The sequence below is a fragment of the Hemicordylus capensis genome, chromosome 6 (genome assembly GCF_027244095.1).
Source record: "Hemicordylus capensis ecotype Gifberg chromosome 6, rHemCap1.1.pri, whole genome shotgun sequence".
NCBI classification, from domain to species: domain Eukaryota; kingdom Metazoa; phylum Chordata; class Lepidosauria; order Squamata; family Cordylidae; genus Hemicordylus; species Hemicordylus capensis.
This window is the reverse complement of record NC_069662.1, coordinates 159055493-159072366: the sequence shown is the minus strand read 5'-3', so window position 1 is coordinate 159072366 and position 16874 is coordinate 159055493. Positions and strand designations below refer to the sequence as shown.

Here is a 16874-nt window from a genome sequence, read left to right as displayed (position 1 = left end):
GGTCAATGTCGACAATACTGATGGACCAATGGATCTGACTTTGTATAAGACAGCTTCCTATGTCCCTAGCCCTGTATATGCCCCTTCAGTTCTATGGAAGAAAGGCAGAATGTAAATGAAATAAATAAATAAACTATCCCCATAAATGCAGGACATTCAACATGGAGATTTCTTGATGTGTTTTAGAAGTAAGCTTGGATGTGCGGAAACTGCCTGAGAAAATTCTCTGATGTCTCTCCTTGAGAGGAACTCCGACATTCTCTTTTGAATTTCACTTTGGATCAAACCCTACACTTCAAAAGCAAAGACAAAGCCCTCTGACCTTTGGATGCAGTGAGCCTGTAACTGCAAAAAACCTGTAAGAGGCCAGTGAATGAGACCTCATGGTCATCTGCTGACTTAGGTCTTTAGGAGAGGAGAACTGATCTTGTGGTAGCAAGCATGACTCGTCCCTTAGCTAAGCAGGGTCTGCCCTGGTTGCATATGAACGGGAGACTTGATGTGTGAGCACTGTAAGATATTCCCCTCAGGGGATGGAGCCACTCTGGGAAGAACAGAAGGTTTCCAGTTCCCTCCCTGGCAGCATCTCCAAGATAGGGCTGGGAGAGACTCCTGCCTGCAACCTTGGAGAAGCCGCTGCCAGTCTGTGAAGAGAATACTGAGCTAGATAGACCAATGGTCTGACTCAGTATATGGCAGTTTCCTATGTTCCTATGTTAGGTCTCCATGCTCCCGAGCAACTCTGGAAGAGGATGAAGCGTCCAACGTGCTGTCTAAGAGTCATTATGCCTATATACCCTTCACCTTTTTCTCAGGTATGAACAAGCTCCTTGCCCTTTCCAAGAAAAGCAGAAGTTGAACAGTGAAATATCCAGCTTGGTTTAATGTGCATATATCATTAAGTCACATATTTCAGCTTGATTCATGGAGTTCTTTTGAAGAGTTATATCACACCTTTCCACCTGTCCATGCCAAAGGTGTACAAATTTTAGTGTGGAATGCTGATTTTACACACACACACACACACACACACACACACACACACACACACACGGCCAGAGATTCCTGTATGGCACCTAGAATAGTTGAGCAGAAGAGGGAATTTTGGCACCTTGACAAGCTTCACTGGGTGAAATTCCTTTTCTCTACACACAGCTATTAAAGGCCCTAACCTCCTTTCCATCTGGTCCTCGTATTGTGCAAAGCCCTGTGTCTATGCCCTATAATGATAGGTGAATTTTAAAAGCAGACACTGAAATCTAAAGCTTACTGACATCTTGGTAGCTCTTTGATATGAATTCTGGCAGCCAAGCCTGTCCTGATAGTCTCTCTATAACTTGGCCCTTTGAAGCTCTTCCCAGCTTGTCGGAGCAGAATGTCAGTTGCTTTAATTCACTGCAGGCATAGATTGTGAAGGAACTGAAACATCGGGGAGTGGGGGCAGGAATGTGGTCCAGATCCTATAATCATCAGTGCCCACACACTCAGGCCTGCCATTTCACACATCATTTTAATAAGGGTTTGTGCTCTCTAATGAGCAATAAAGCCTTAAATTAGAGACTAAATGGTAGGCAGTGGTTGACATCCAGACTAGCACTGTGCTTGTGCAGCAGTGCTGAGTTCAGGATTAACAGTGTGGAGGAAGGGGTGGATTAATAGGTGGAGGAAGGGGTGATTTTCAGCAGTCTCCTTTCCCTCTGAAGCCCACTGTGTGTCTGCAGAAACGTCCCCGAGGTCTGTGTGATCCTCCAGGACATATTTCCATGACACACAGTGGGCTTCAGAGGGAAGGGAAGATGGGCAAAAATCACTCCTTCCCCCACTCGTGCGACAGTGCACCATTAGTCTGGGATTTGCTTTCCACAGATTCCCGCCTTCCAAGCAACTCTCTAAAGTTCACTAGCGCAGTGGTAGTCTGCATGTCAGCCAGCCACGTGACTGTCTTAGAAAGACTCTTGACATACGAAACACCTTCAGACAAGAACAGCAACTGCTCATGGTAAGCTTGAGAGAGTTGCTTGGGGGGCAGGAATCTGTGGAAAGAAAATCGAGGGGGGGACGACGACGACAGTTTCACATACAACACTGCAATCCATCACATCTTTTCCTTTCACACTGCAACCAGCTGCTCTGAAGCCTCACAGCATCCAGGTCCCAGAGTTGTCTGTAATACAAGATTAACTGGCATTGATCAGCCAGGCCACTGGTGTACATTTTCTGAAATTGCTGTCAACTCAGCAGGCCGATAGAGGAGCAGGCTAATAAAGAGATGAGCTCAAGGGCTCTGATGTGAGCTACACCACTGCACTTCTTTTCTAAGCAGAGCATGATCATAGATGTGTGCAGCATGGGGGCAGTCTCCTCTGGCACGTTCCCTTCCCTAGAGGTAACTGGGATTTCTGCAATACGAATTTAGGATGGGAATGTTCCAGGTGAAACCGAAATAATAACACCTTTCCCCCCTGTTCACCCCATTCAATTGCCCATCCCTTCCTTCATTGTCTCTTTAGCACTTAGCAATAGCAATAGCACTTACATTTATATACCGCTCTATAGCCGGAGCTCTCTAAGCGGTTTACAATGATTTAGCATATTGCCCCCAACATTCTGGGTACTCATTTTACCGACCTCGGAAGGATGGAAGGCTGAGTCAACCTTGAGCCCCTGGTCAGGATCGAACTTGTAACCTTCTGGTTACAGGGCGGCAGTTTTACCACTGCGCCACCAGGGGCTCCTTGTAAGTTGTAAGCCCCTTGGGGCAGAGGCTGTAATTTGTCATCTGCACAGATGGTTATGTATGTATGTATGTATGTATGTATGTATGTATGTATGTATGTATTTCTCTAAGACATACCCATCGCTAATCCCATGTGTGGCAGCCCTCGCAAGAGTTTGCGAGCGAGCTGCCGGCAAGGGGAGAGGAAAGCAGTGGCAGCGGTGGACAGGCTTGTGGCCAAGGTGGGAAACAAAATGGCGGGGGTGGGGGAGAAAACGGCGGCGGTGGGCTGGGGGAGAAGAAAGTGGCAGCAGGAGTGGGTGGGGAAGAACGTGGCGGGCGAGGAAAGAAAACGGTGGTGGCGGGCAGGGGAGAACTAGAGGCGCAGATGTTCTGTGCCCGGCCCAGGTATTAATAATAATAATTATAACACAAGGAAGATGAACTAGAACAAAAAGGCAAACACTTCAAGAAAACAGCACCGGCAAAGAATGTGAAAGCACAGTACTACAGCAGCAGCCTGATACTAGCAGGCCTGTGTGTAAACAGAACAGTATGCCAAGAAAAGCTTAATTCTGCAAGCTGTATGAATTAACCAAGCAGATCTATACTTTCTTAGTCTGAATACTTTAATCTGCATCTTTTAGTCCCGGGGAGAGGCATGCAGGGCTAGAAAATCTACTGAGCTTCTTGTTGACTTTAGAGAGATATTTAGACATTTCCCCAGGCACTTTAATGTCTTCAGGACTAGAAACCTGCTTTCCCCCAAAATCACAGAATGCAGAATTCTGCACTCAGTACAAGATCCTGCAGCTTTGTCAGCCAAATGGTTGACAAAGAGAGCTGTATATGCAAAATATTTTAAAGATCTTAATTCTATGCCCAAAACCCCTCCAAACAACTAAGGGAGATGCCTGTCACCCGAATGTCTGAATATACTTGTTTATTTTGCATAATAGTTTGGTGCTGGTAAGGCGAGGCAGAAAGCAGCTATGCAGAGCAATGAAGCTCTCCCTCCAACCACTGGAAGTCCTTCTCACTCCGCAATTGCCTTCTGAGATTTCACTAAGTACGCTTTGAAGATTATATCTGAAGGGATCAGAGACAGAAACTGGCTAGATATCAAATTCTGCTAGTGCACAGTGCAATCGCAGACGGTCGGAATACAAGGCTCATGCACACGACCTTTTGAGCCTTTGGTAGCTCCAGTTGGCTACAACTAGCCAATACGGATGGAATGAGCTTGACAGATACCTGGTATTGCAGGAGCTGGGTTTTATGTACCCTTTTGCACCCAGGGCAACAGAGGAAAAAGTCAGCCTGAAGTGGCCAAACACTGCAGCTAGCACATTGGGCAGCATAGATGAACCCCCCACATCGCCCTGGATTAGTACTAGAGTCAGCAGCTGAGTGTCAACATGAACAGGTGGGTCCTTTTAAACTCGCCGTTGTGCTGAAATGAAGGTTCTCCAGATGTTTTCACAGCCGCAGCATTGACAGTAGAGGCCGCGCTGAACTGTCCATCAGAGGAGAACTCCTTTCAACCTTGCATCTTTCATGTGTGTCATACAACCGATCCCTGAACAGATGGTGTCCTTTAAAGGGCAGGGGGCATTAGTCTCATCTTGCCTGAAAAAGAAAAATGGCCCCCTGGGGAAAAGCAATCGGGAGCTGACCTGCTTAAAAAAACAACTGGCCATATTGACAGTCAAAAGGACCCAGAAATTTCCCTTACACTGGGCAACTAGCAGAGAGTTTGCTCATTTTTCAGGCTGGGTTCTGAGAAAACCTTGGAGTCCCTTGGAAGTTGATCAGGAATTCCTCAAGGAGAACAGCAGGTACAGTGAACAAGCTTCTCCAACCCCACAAATCCCAACCTTCCCCTCAAAGTTCAGCTGTGGGTGAGCACTGAGTGTGTTCCAGAGTGCACTGTCAGGGCCAAAGTCGACAAGATGTTGGATACTTGTTCAGATCTCCCATCCATTGTTCCTTCTAAGGCGTGTGTGCGTGCGCTAGAGATGTGTACGAACTGTTCGTGCACTCCTGGGAGGGTTTGCTTAAAGGGACAGGGAAGGCTCTGTCTACTTGTTAGCCCACACCCTGCCACTTTCCCCCCACCAGAACTCTCCAAAACTCACCCAGGCTGGGTGCACTGGGCTGCAGCATTCCTGCTTGCGCCCCAATCAGCGTTGCCATGCTCATGACCGATGAGCATGCCATGCGCATTGCCCATGAGAGTGGCGACGCAGGAACACTGAAGCCCAGAGCATCCGCTGTTTTGGAAAGCACCGGTGGGGGGAAAGCGGTGAGGTGGGGGCTGCCAGGTAGGCAACACCTTCCCTGTCCTTTAAAGCAACTCCCCTGCCCACCCTTCAAACCAGTTCAAACGCTGGCAGATCAAGCTGGTTCGGCGCTCCAAGAAGAGAGAGCCAAACCACCTTGTGCACAGCTGTAACGTGTGTGCACTCACAAGTTTTTTGATGTCCACTCAGTTAATTTTAGATCCCACTCAGGTTGAATCAGGAGGGCCCCAATCTGAATGCATGTGTGCACATACTGCCTTGATACTGCCACCCAGAACAAAACTCATTCCGCACAGAGATTAAAAGAACTAGAGAGACCACTGCTCCCATCTCCTTGCATTTCTTTAAAAATAAGACTTTTTTGCATCGGAATGATGGCTCTGTGTGTGTGTGTGTGTGTGTGTGTGTGTGTGCGTGTGCGTGTGCGAACCCGTCATACCCTGGATTGTTTTCTGAATGTACATTGGCTCCCTTAAGCTACTGCTTGTCCCGATTTATAGGACAAATGGCAGCTTGCGGGAGCCAATTTACATCAGGAGAACAACACAAAGGGAAAGAATTAACCCTCTCTCTTTCAGTGTTGTGGTCCCAATGCAGGCTAACAGGAACACAGAAAGCTGCCTTCTCCTGAGTCAAACCATTGGCCCATCTAGCTCAGAATTGCCTACACAAGCACTACACAATTTCGGCCCTCCTGTAGATATTCAGCTACAACTTCCATCATCTCTATCGACCACTGGGGATGATGGGAGTTGTAGTCCAAAAACAGCTTGAGGGCTGGAGCTATGCAGCCCTGGTCTCCATGAACTGGCAGCAGCTCACCAAGGTTTCAAGCAGGACTCTTTCCTAGCCCTACCTGGAGATGCTCCCAGCGATTGAACCTGGGACCTTCTGCATATAAAGCAGATACTTGACCACGGAGCCACTGTCCCATCCCCAACAATGCAGTTTGGGGCCCCTCTGGGGCTGGTTCTTCGAGAAAGTCAAAGAGATGGGAGATCTACTTATGAGTCTCTGACATCTTGTCTAGCTTGGCCCTCCATTCTTACAAGATGAGGGTAAGGGCCCAAGAGGACAGGCTGGCACTCCCTGTGATGTACCTTAGCATTTCCTCACCCTAGAATCCTCTGCAGCATGCAGAGGCTGTATAGCAGATGCACAGCGGAGGCCTCTTAGCAGACAAATGAATCAAGAAGCAGATTTCCTCAAGGTAGAATGTTTGAACGACACACAGATTGGTGAAAGAAAAATGACAGCCGGTCACAATCTGAAACTCACTGCAAACCATACTAGACCACTGGAGACAATTGCAACCTTGGAGACCATTACAACCATCAGCTCCCTTTTGGCCTTTTCTTGCCTCTCAAACCCCTACACTTCCGTCCCTTGGCTTCTTTTTACGAGTAACAAACTCTTTCTCATAATACTGAGGCCCCCCAGTATTGAATGTTGAGTCTTGATTTGACTGCACACTGCAGCTCTCCTCACAATCTGTCAGAAGAGCTTCTTCCGGATCTGCGGGGAGAGCGGGCTTAGCCTGTTCTCTTCACAGATGAGCAGCCGTTCATAGCTGGGCGGCTGGATTGGCCGCCCACATGGCTGCTGGCTCCATCACGCATCCTGGAGAGACCCCTGAGCCTGGAAGGCTGCTTGCAGCCTCCTGGTCGGGGGTCTACTCATGTGTCGCCACACACCACAGCGACACATGAGCAACAAAATGAGGTTAACGGAGCGCTCACTCGGTTAACCTCATTTAAGGGGAGGGTATTTTAGGTGGGCTATCCGCCTTGGGAGCACCGGGCTCGCCTGCAAGCCTGGTGGTTCCCACGATCCACGGAAAGCGAGCTAAGCTCCCTTAGCCTGCTTTCCAAGGATCATGGGAATAGCCTCAAGGTGTCAGTAGCTTGACTTTTATTTATATGGTTATATATACAGCTCTCTGGCAGGGTTCTTAATCAAGGTCTGCAGCAAGATTTCTCCTAAGCCAAGGGAAGAGAAGAAGGGAGCAATCTGGGGCATATGTAAAGGGATTATGCACAATTAAGCCATTGGGACTGAATTCAACACACCATATACAACCAAAGAGCACCAGTGGCAAGACAAATTTCTCTCTATCCCTTTTCTCCACATCATGCATGGTTTTCATACTTGCCATCTTTTCTTCTAAACTAAAAGCCCTAAATGCTTTTGTCTTTCCTCATCAGGAAGGTGATCCAGCCACCTGATCATCTGAGTTGCCATTTTCTGAACCTTCTCCAGCTCTTCGATATGGTTTTGAGATGGATCAACCAGAAAACTGAAGCGTGGGTATGTCACAAATTTGTATCTGGGCATTATGATACTGGCACTTTCATTTTCAGTCCTTTTCTTAATCATTTCTAGCATGGAATTTGCCTCTTCCACAAGTCCACATGACTTCAAGTTTGGACCTCCTAAACATTCTGCCTTGTCGCCATTTGAAGGGTCCTGAAATCCAGAGTCACGACAAATAGCTTGGATCATGAGAGAGCCTGGATCATGAAGACTTAATATCAGGACCTGTCCTGAATGGGTAGGGCTCTGTCCTGGGGCAGATAAAGTCACAACAGCTTGCCTCTAAGCATGTGTATAATCTTTTTTGTTCACTATTAAAGTAACCATAGTCAGCCTAAACCCATCTGAGATTAGCAGGAAGGACTCTCCGGGGTGGGGTGGAGGAACAAAGGTAGCACAATGCTACCTTTGCTCCCAGTCTCAGGTGTGTCTTTGCACAGGTATCTATGTAAAGGTTAACATATATGCTTCTAAAAAGCCATCAGGATTCTTTTGGGAGCTTAGCAGTTACTCTAACTTTTATGGCTATGGTTCCCCTTCTGCCACTAATATGAACATAGGAAGCTGCCATAGACTGAGTCAGACCATTGGTCCATCTAGCTCAGTATTGTCTTCACAGACTGGCAGCAGCTTCTCCAAGGTTGCAGGCAGGAATCTCTCAGCATTATCTTGGAGATGCTGCCAGGGAGGGAACTGGAAACCTTCTGTTCTTCCCAGAGTGGCTCCATCCCCTGAGGGGAATATCTTACAGTGCTCACACATCAAGTCTCCCGTCCATATGCAACCAGGGCGGACCCTGCTTAGCTAAGGGACAAGTCATGCTTGCTACCACAAGATCAGTTCTCCTCTCTAGCTTCAGAGGGGCAATTTACAGTGGAGCCGCAATGCAGGAGGAATGTGCTGGATTCCTCTCCCTGCCCCCGCCCCCCCACTGCCTCTCCTCCCCACCCACCCCAGGCAGCCTGTAATGCAGCCCTAATCCAAATCAGGGCCTCCTGGGCCACTTTTATAGAAGAAAATTACACTGAGCATTCCAGTCACAGTACTCTAGCATAACTTGTAGTTTGGCCCTCAGGGAGCTTGTCAAACATACAAGGAAGGACTAACCAAAACAACACAAAAATATGAGTAGCAAGCTTTGTGTTCTTTTGGTTGGTCCTAAAAAAAGATATTCCCAAACAATGGCTTTGGGAGTCATACATTAAGTTGCTTTGTACATGGAAAGCGCCTTTGTACGGTATATGAAATAAAAAGTACACTTCATATGCAGGCTGCAGTGCATGAAGATTGTACACATAGGTTTTTAGCTGTGTGTACATAAATGGAAAGACACACAGGATGGTCATCAGTGATCACCTCCATGCAGACTGCATATTATTTCTCAGTTCATACAAGGTGACTATAAAGCCAAACAAGCGCATTTGGCATCCCATTTGTACCAAGTGTTCCCTGGGATACACCCTAGGATCTTCTATGATGGATAAAGAGTTCATGGCTAATGAGCAGGGGTGCTGAGCAAAGCAGATGGTGTGGAACAGGTGCCCTGAAGCTAGAAAGTTTGAAAGATACTGGAATCATAACCTGCAGCTTCGTGACATGCACCATACTCTACTGGAAAAAACGAGCACACCATCAGGATAATTCTGGCAGTAATTTACTTTTCCTTGTGTCGTATTACCACCTTAGGCTGTCCCTCAGATGGGAATCATATGAGAGGCTACTCTGCCATCATGAGAGGACAGGAGCAACACTTTCTTCCATGTCAGGATAAGTGCAAGAGCTAAACAGCATAAGTTGCATAGTAATCTGTGGTTTTTGGTTCAGCTCACTAGCCACAAAGCTCACTTAAAACAGGTTGTTTAACTGAAAGTGACTGTATATACAACTGGTCTCAAAGTTCAGGAAAATGGAGAAGGGAAATGAGAATATCAAAAGTACTGAAAAATTCTTGCTTTGCTTTCAAGCAGGGAAGGGCTGCAGGCATTAAGCAGTCAATCAGTATGATTCACCTAGTAATTAGCTACTTGTAAAGACTGTCTATAGGAGCTGTTGTCTGCATAGAGGTTTAGCACTGATGGCATTGTTACAAACCATCCACTCTGCTTTGATTCAGGCATTGTGTTTAAGAAGATCTGGGAAAATAAGTGATTCTCTCCCCCACCCCTCCAGTTTGAGAGAGAGAAACAGCTATCATTTGGGCTGCATTTGGACTAGGGATCACCATGGCATAGTCTTGTAAACTGTTTTCAGTGCTATCAAGTCCAGCCACAAATGTGTGAAGCCGTAATAAACAACAAAGCTGAGCATGCCCAGGGTGCTTTTTCTTCACCACTGAATAACCACAAGTAGCCTTCTCTCATTGGGCTAGGAAGAAGGGCCCTTGGGGTGAGATGATCAGGCTTCAACCCATTTTGAAAATTAATGCCCATCCTTCATTAACTATCCTCACAATTTCATGCTGGCATCAACATGTTCTTATAGTTAATCAACAGACTGACAATACAGCAATCATCTAAAAATCCTTGGAGGGCATGATTACTCCAGTGATCATATCGCTTAAGTTGCTGTGATGGTGCATCACAAGTTAAGACTCACAACCTTTGGCATTCAGCACTTTGCACAGACTCAGCAGTGAGAGGCAGCATTACCAGATCAGCAGCAGCAGCAGCCATCAACACAAGGTGTACACCACAGAAATGGATGAGGAAGCTGTGGCACAGATACATCAGGGGAACAAATGGTTCACAGAGCGTCTTCAAGCTGTTTTGGCCATAACAGATGGCCACCTACCAAGAGCAATCTACCAATGGTGGGACACGCCTGCAGAATTGTGGCCGGCAATGAGCAGAGCAGCACAGACTTACACTAGCACTGCAACTACGTTGCTGCATGTAGTTGTGAACTCTGTGGCAGCTGAGCATGTCCGTAGGATCAGGGTATTTGCAAGGAATGCATCCTCTAAAACAGGGACTCCATCATTGGAAAGACCTGCCGAGGAGGCCCCTGACCAGTCCTCGGGCTTCTCCTACACCTCTAGTTTAAAGAGGGAAGATGGTGACACCATTACAGGTTTTTTATTTCAAAGAGTTAAACAACCTGCTTGTAAAACATCTTAGTCTTTTGCTTACCGTTGTTAAGACCCTATGCATCCTAACTGCAAACTGAAACTGACAACCAACAGGCTGGGAAGAGCATTATTCAACACGCCTATCTGAAATGCTGAAAAGCAATGGCGGCGGCGGGGGGGCGGTGGCAGTGTGCAATTATCTTTGTTTGGAGCAGAGGATGAAAGTTGTATTTCTTGGCTTGAGAGATATGCACAGACCAGCTTCATCGTCTTTTGCCAGGTGAAAAACATTGTGCATTCATTCACATTTCAGCCCCCCAAGGCACTCAATCCACCCCAAGCATAACTTGGAATTCATCCTGAATCCTAGCTACTTGACACTGCTACCAAAGGGTGGATCAAACCCCGGTTTTAAGGTGCAAGATAGTATTTGCCTACCTAAAAGGCCATGGGGTTCAGACTGACGCCTCTCGGAGCTCCTGCCTTGATCCTTGCGCTTCTTGCTTCCTCTGAGACTGCCAAACCGCTTCATGGACTACAGCAGGCGCGAGCACCAGCAGCCGTCAGTCATACCCCGTATCCGAGAGCAAATACGACTCACAGGTGGAGCAGAGGGCAGTGGGGAATACGTCAACCAAGCTTGTCAACACGGGTGGTGGAGGAGTCCAAGGAAGAAACCAATAAATCCAAAAAACTAAATTGAACCAGCAGGAGTACTTATTTTTAAAAAAGAAAGAGAGTTAAGCCTCCTCCACTTCAGAACTCTGATCCTGAAGGAAGCATCATACACTGTGCCCTAACAATGAAAAGTTGAGCTGAGAGCAGCTTGGAAATTATACATTCCTAATGCACAGTAAGAAGTTAGCTTGCCAACATCTGTTGATATCGGGAGCAGCTGAAACAGCCCGCCCAAGCTGCTGAGCAACCGCTCTTCTATCCTGAAGGAGTCCAAAGAGAAGCTTCAGAGGCTGAAACGGAATTTCACCAAGCGGATGAGCTCAGGCAGAGAGGGGTTGTGGCAGGCCAATAAGCCGTCCACCTCTTTTTAAAGAAAAGACTGAATAAGCAAAGTAGGCACGGGATCTCTTGAAAGTAATTGCCATGTGCAGTTCGGCATGATGTCTCTTTTAAAAAGACTGTAAAAGGAAACCACTCTGGAGCAGACAATTCCTGGCACCCATTAGCCAGCGCACATTCCCATTATGACATCACACAACTATTTTGATTCATGTCTCCTAGGTCTTTAGGCGGGCGGGCAGCCTGCTGGTGACCTAAGAGACACCGGGCTCTCAGGACTCACTAGGAAGGGTGAGTGGTGAATTAAGCTACTCTGAGTGCTGATAGTTTCACAACTGGCAGGTCAATCCATTTTTGGAAACTGGAGAGGGGGCAGTACCCTGGAAGGGTTGGCTCCCTCTCCATGTCTATGGAATAAACACTGGAGAATGTTAAAGCATGCAGCCTGAGGCTTCGAAATGTATGGATGGGTAAGGACAAATGCTCAAAAACATATTTTTTTAAAAAATTCTGTGGGGAATCCCCATTTTGCAAGCTTTTAAAAGCAACAATGGGAGACAATGCAAAAATCATCTATGACTCCTCTTCATTAAAAAGGCCACATTTGCTCCATATTAAGAGGATTTTCATGGGCTGTTACACTGAAAACAAGTAATACGACATTGGCTGAACCTGATATTGGGTTTTTAAGGGGCTGGGCCATTTACAAATGCATCCAATGCACCATCATATAAACATTTATTCATGACAGCAACACCTGGTATTGACATACAATGTCTGGAGCATTTGAAGTGAACACAATGGCTGACAAGCTGCACAGTATAACAGAGGCAATCCAGAACTGCCCATACTGCTGTGGGCATCTTAAAAAGCACTCTTCTGCTATTACTTACCCTCGAGCAATCACACATCATGATGCTAATTGCATTGGAAATAAATAATGCAAGTAGCATCACGATGTACAATAACGCAAGAATAAGTATTAGCAGAAGAGTTCTATTGTGCAGCACAGCGGGCATGTTTTTGTAGAGATATGAAGCACTGCACATGAACTGTTCATGTGCAGCATGTCAGCCATTATCTGACCAATCCTTTCAGTAACCTTGGCTACTCCTTGATGCATTTCAGCACTCAATCCGAAGCCGTGGTTACGGCCTTCAAAGCCCTAAGTAGCTTGAGCACAGGATATCAAAAGTACTATCTCCTCATCTCCCACACACCTGCCCATCCGCTAAGATAACTGGGGGTGGGGGGTTATCTGTTGCACCTTTCCCAAAGATGCGGTAGATTGGTACGTCTGAGGCGGGGGGGGGGGGGGGCTTTTCCCATGGCAGCACCCAAGATGTGCAATTTCATGTTATGGAAAGTTGTTTCTCTGAAGACCCAGCATTTCAGCAGGCCCGTGGCCTTGCTGACTGTTAATTTATGTTCTCCCACAGTTGTTTTTCACTGCCATGTTTGTCTTCTGTTTAATAGTTATTATTTCATTCTTGCTTAATGATTTTATTATTGTTTTGTAATTTTGATTGCTTTAGCAATAAGATTGCTAAAAGCAGAATAAAAACACCCAAATAAATATTGAATAAAACACTGTAAGGCAGCTGGTATTGCCATCCTCACATCACAGATGGATAGCCAAGGAAGGGGAGAAGGAGACTGGGACTCAGCTTAGTGTCAGCAGCTTATTTCAGGCCTCAACTACATGTTAACATGCAAAGGCCAGTGCTTGTAGCTCAACAATCGTTTTAGAATAGGAAAATCCACTTCTGGTGGAGATGACTGGGAGGAAGCAACGAGGGGTGTTTACTGAATGTTTCTAATACTATAGGTGCAGGGCTGCAAGGGTCAACATGCTGCTGAAAAGCTGCGGCAGGAAAATCTGCTTTTTGGGCTTAACTCAATCAATCAATCAACCAATTAATCATTATTATGATCCAAGACCAGCATAAGATAGTACAGCAGAGCATGATTAAAAGCAGTTATGAAGTGGAATGGTCATAAGAGAAATTATAAAGTCATGTTACATTAAAATTACTATAATTACTGCAAGATAATTACCCATGCTAACTTGGCAAAGAGGCACCTTTTATTGTGGTAATTCTCTTTATTTAGCAGGGGGAGAGTAACTGGCCCTATCCACCCCCAGCACAGTACCTCCAGTGACTGTTGCTGGTGTCTGTCTTATGTTTCTTTTTAGATTGTGAGCCCTTTGGGGACAGGGAGCCATCTTATTTATTTGGTATTTCTCTGTGTAAACCACCCTAAGCCATTTTTGGAAGTGCAGTATAGAAATTGAATGAATGAATGAATGAATGAATGAATGAAATGAAATAAGTACTATAGAAATTCTATAAAATTACTAGAAACTACTAATAATTATTGTAGGCTAGGCTACAATTACTAAAAAAATGCTACTCAAATGCTACTCAAAATTACTTTAAAAGTTGCAAATAAGACTATAAAACTACTACTACTAAAGCTCCAATTTGATATTATAAAATATATTATATATTATAAAATCAGTATAAGTCACCACATATGGAACCATAAAACTATCTTACTTTAAAATCATTACTCTAATATTAAAAGCTATTATATTATATGATACTGTACTTTAAAACTGCTAAACTTGCAGGGGGGAAGATATGAGACTACTAAAATTGTAATGTACATAATGAAAATGTGGTTAATATTATCCAGAATATGCCGACTGACAGCCACTCAGCAGGTTCTTAGGAAGGGGGTCATCTGCTGTCTGATCCTCTTAACTAGATTGAACCTGAGACCTTTTGTAGGCAAAGCATGTGCTATGGGTCCTCCCAACACAATATACAAATACAGTACCACTGTAGTGAGCACCAGTTCTGAAGGAATTTGCCACTAATAAATGCATTGATTTCAGTTGGAAAGATTTGATGACCACAGGCCTGTATCTCATCCCCCCTCTCCTTTGTAATGTTTCGTAAGATGAAACTTGTGATGTGCCATCATCACATTAGGAATTTCCACTTCATTGGCTGGAGAAACTCACAAAGTGATGAACTTACATCGTTAGTCCCCTGCTAACTGAGCAAAGAGGCACCTTTTAAAAGTGGTGGTTCTCTTTATTTAGCAGAGGGAGAGCAACTGGCCCTGTCCATCCCCAGCACAGCATCCCTCCAGTGGCCATTGCTGGCATTTACCTTGTGTTTCGTTTTAGACCGTGAGCCCTTTAGGGACAGGGAGCCATATTGATTTATTGACTTACTTACTTATATCTCTGTAAACCACTTTGGGAACATTTGTTGAAAAGCAGCATATAAATATTCATCGTATTCATATTCGTATTATATGTTTTGCCTTGCTAAATGTTACTGAGAAATGGAGGAGGAGAAACAGGACTCCTGATATCTGCAGCAGTTGTCCAGCCTAGGTGTTTTCCCACTGAAATCAATGGGATTTAAAAGTGCTTGCCTGTGGCTGGGTCACCACCCAGGATGAATAAACAGAAACAGATGTTGTATTTGAGGCTGGGCAGACCAAAGGCACCTGTCTGGCCCATTCTCATACAGGCAGACATTTAAGCACAGGTTTTGCTCCCATATTGAAAATACTGGTTACCTACATAGCTTCATAGACAGAAAAATCAATTAACTAAAGATAATGGGGAAGATTAGAGATAATGGGGAAGGGGCAACAATAACAAAACATCTTTTCAAGAGATAGCCTTGCTAGCTACTTTCTGCTAGGGGTGTGCACGGAACGGTAGTGGCAGTTCAGTCTAATCTGGAACCGAATTTGGACCAAACCACTGCTCCGGAACTGACTAGCTAGGCCAGCTGAATCGATGAACCAGCTCAAACCAGTATGCAATCAAACTGATCAAACCAGCCCGGTTCATGACAGACTGGTTCGATCAAGGACCAGTTCTGAACATCCCTACCTTCTGCATATACAACATATAATATATTAGTTAGTCACCTTGGGAATCTCCACATTTAAGAGGATGATACATTATTATTTAGATGATGATGATGATGATGATGATGATGATGATGATGATGATGATGAATAGCACTTTACAGGTCCCTGTCCCCAAGGGATGAAAAAATAAATAATGGAGAATGGGGTTACCATACACGTAGCTTCATACTTACAGGATCAACATGGTCACACACAGACAGACCTTATTCATCCTGCTTGTCAATTCAATAAAGCAACAGCTAAAGGTCAACCTAGTCATGACATGAGAGTTCAATAACTGAACATCTTCCATGACTTGGCCTGTTTTATTTTTTTTTTAAAAAACACACAGTCATCCCCCCCCCCCCGCAATCTGGATTAGGACCACATTGCAGGGGAGAAATTTTAAACCCGTTGCCCCTGCACAAATTCCCTGACTCAAATTACACCTCCCCTGAAATTCCTATTCTGCAGAGAAAATTTACAGGAAATATTTGTGCCTTTAAGTCCAACACTACTAGCAGCTTGTGGGGGCTATCTGGATTGGGCCCAAAGTGCTGACAACTAGAAATGCCTGCCCATTCCTAAACACACTACTTCCAAGGAATATATTGTGAAACCATCTGTGTTGCTATTGTTGCAGTCTTGAACTTAACGCTAGCTGGTGTTCCAGTGTTGCCGGTTCTGTTTTGATCAGTGGCACATTTGAAAGATACTGGGAATTATTTGAGAGCTGTTAGAGCAAAAAGATATAGAAAGAGAGCAGGAAGAGGGAAAGCTAAGGAAATGATCCACTTGGTGCATATAACAGTCTCTAAGGGTCATTCACAGAACCATTTTTGCTGGGGCTGGATATTACCTACCTTCCCCCACATGATCGTCATCGCTCCTGGGCTCCATTGTGCCACACACTCACACAATCGGCACGCAAGCAATCCTGGAGTGACAAGGGGCTGCATCCACCTGTATCCCACAATGCACTGCATGAGCAGCATGGTACATTGGGGGATCCCCCACTGCCAGGCAGCTCCTTCTGCCTGGCTCTATGGAAGCTCAGACTGCCGGCACCCCAAACTTCCATATGACTGGGCAGTGAGGCAGGAGGGTGTGTGTGCATTCTCCTACCGTGTGGTGTAGTTGCAAATTTAGAAGTGCAGGCACTGTCCATAATAGCACCCATGGCCATGCCCACCCCAACAGCCAGAGAAACCAAGAAGTACCAGTGGTCTGTCCCTGCTCCACTACACCCCTGCTCCTACTTCACTTTCAGCCTCGGTACAAAACCCAGGCTACGTCCTCACCGCCAGCCCTACCCGGACTACAGCTCCCTTACCTGGGTCGGGCTGGTTATGAGAACGACCTTTAATTGCTTTAATATCACATGTTGATTGATTGATTGATTGATTGAGTGCCATCAAGTCAGTGTCGACTCTTAGCGACCACATAGATAGATTTTCTCCAGGATGATCTGTCTTCAGCTTGCCCTTTAAGGTCTCTCAGTGATGCATTCATTGTT

General features: G+C 45.6%; 1 protein-coding gene across 7 annotated transcripts in view; it reads right to left on the bottom strand.

Annotated features, from left to right (window-relative positions):
* PRKAG2 (protein kinase AMP-activated non-catalytic subunit gamma 2) overlaps nucleotides 1-16874 on the bottom strand; it is a 291223-nt gene that overhangs the window by 151522 nt on the left and 122827 nt on the right. Inside the window, exon 1 of one of the 7 annotated variants that reach the window (XM_053260026.1) lies at nucleotides 10838-11269. The exons of the other annotated variants lie outside the window; for them this stretch is intronic. Coding sequence (XP_053116001.1) covers nucleotides 10838-10931 — 94 coding nt within the window. The 5' untranslated portion in view covers nucleotides 10932-11269. Of the gene's footprint in view, nucleotides 1-10837; nucleotides 11270-16874 lie in introns of those variants that run through there. 7 annotated transcript variants of the gene reach the window in all.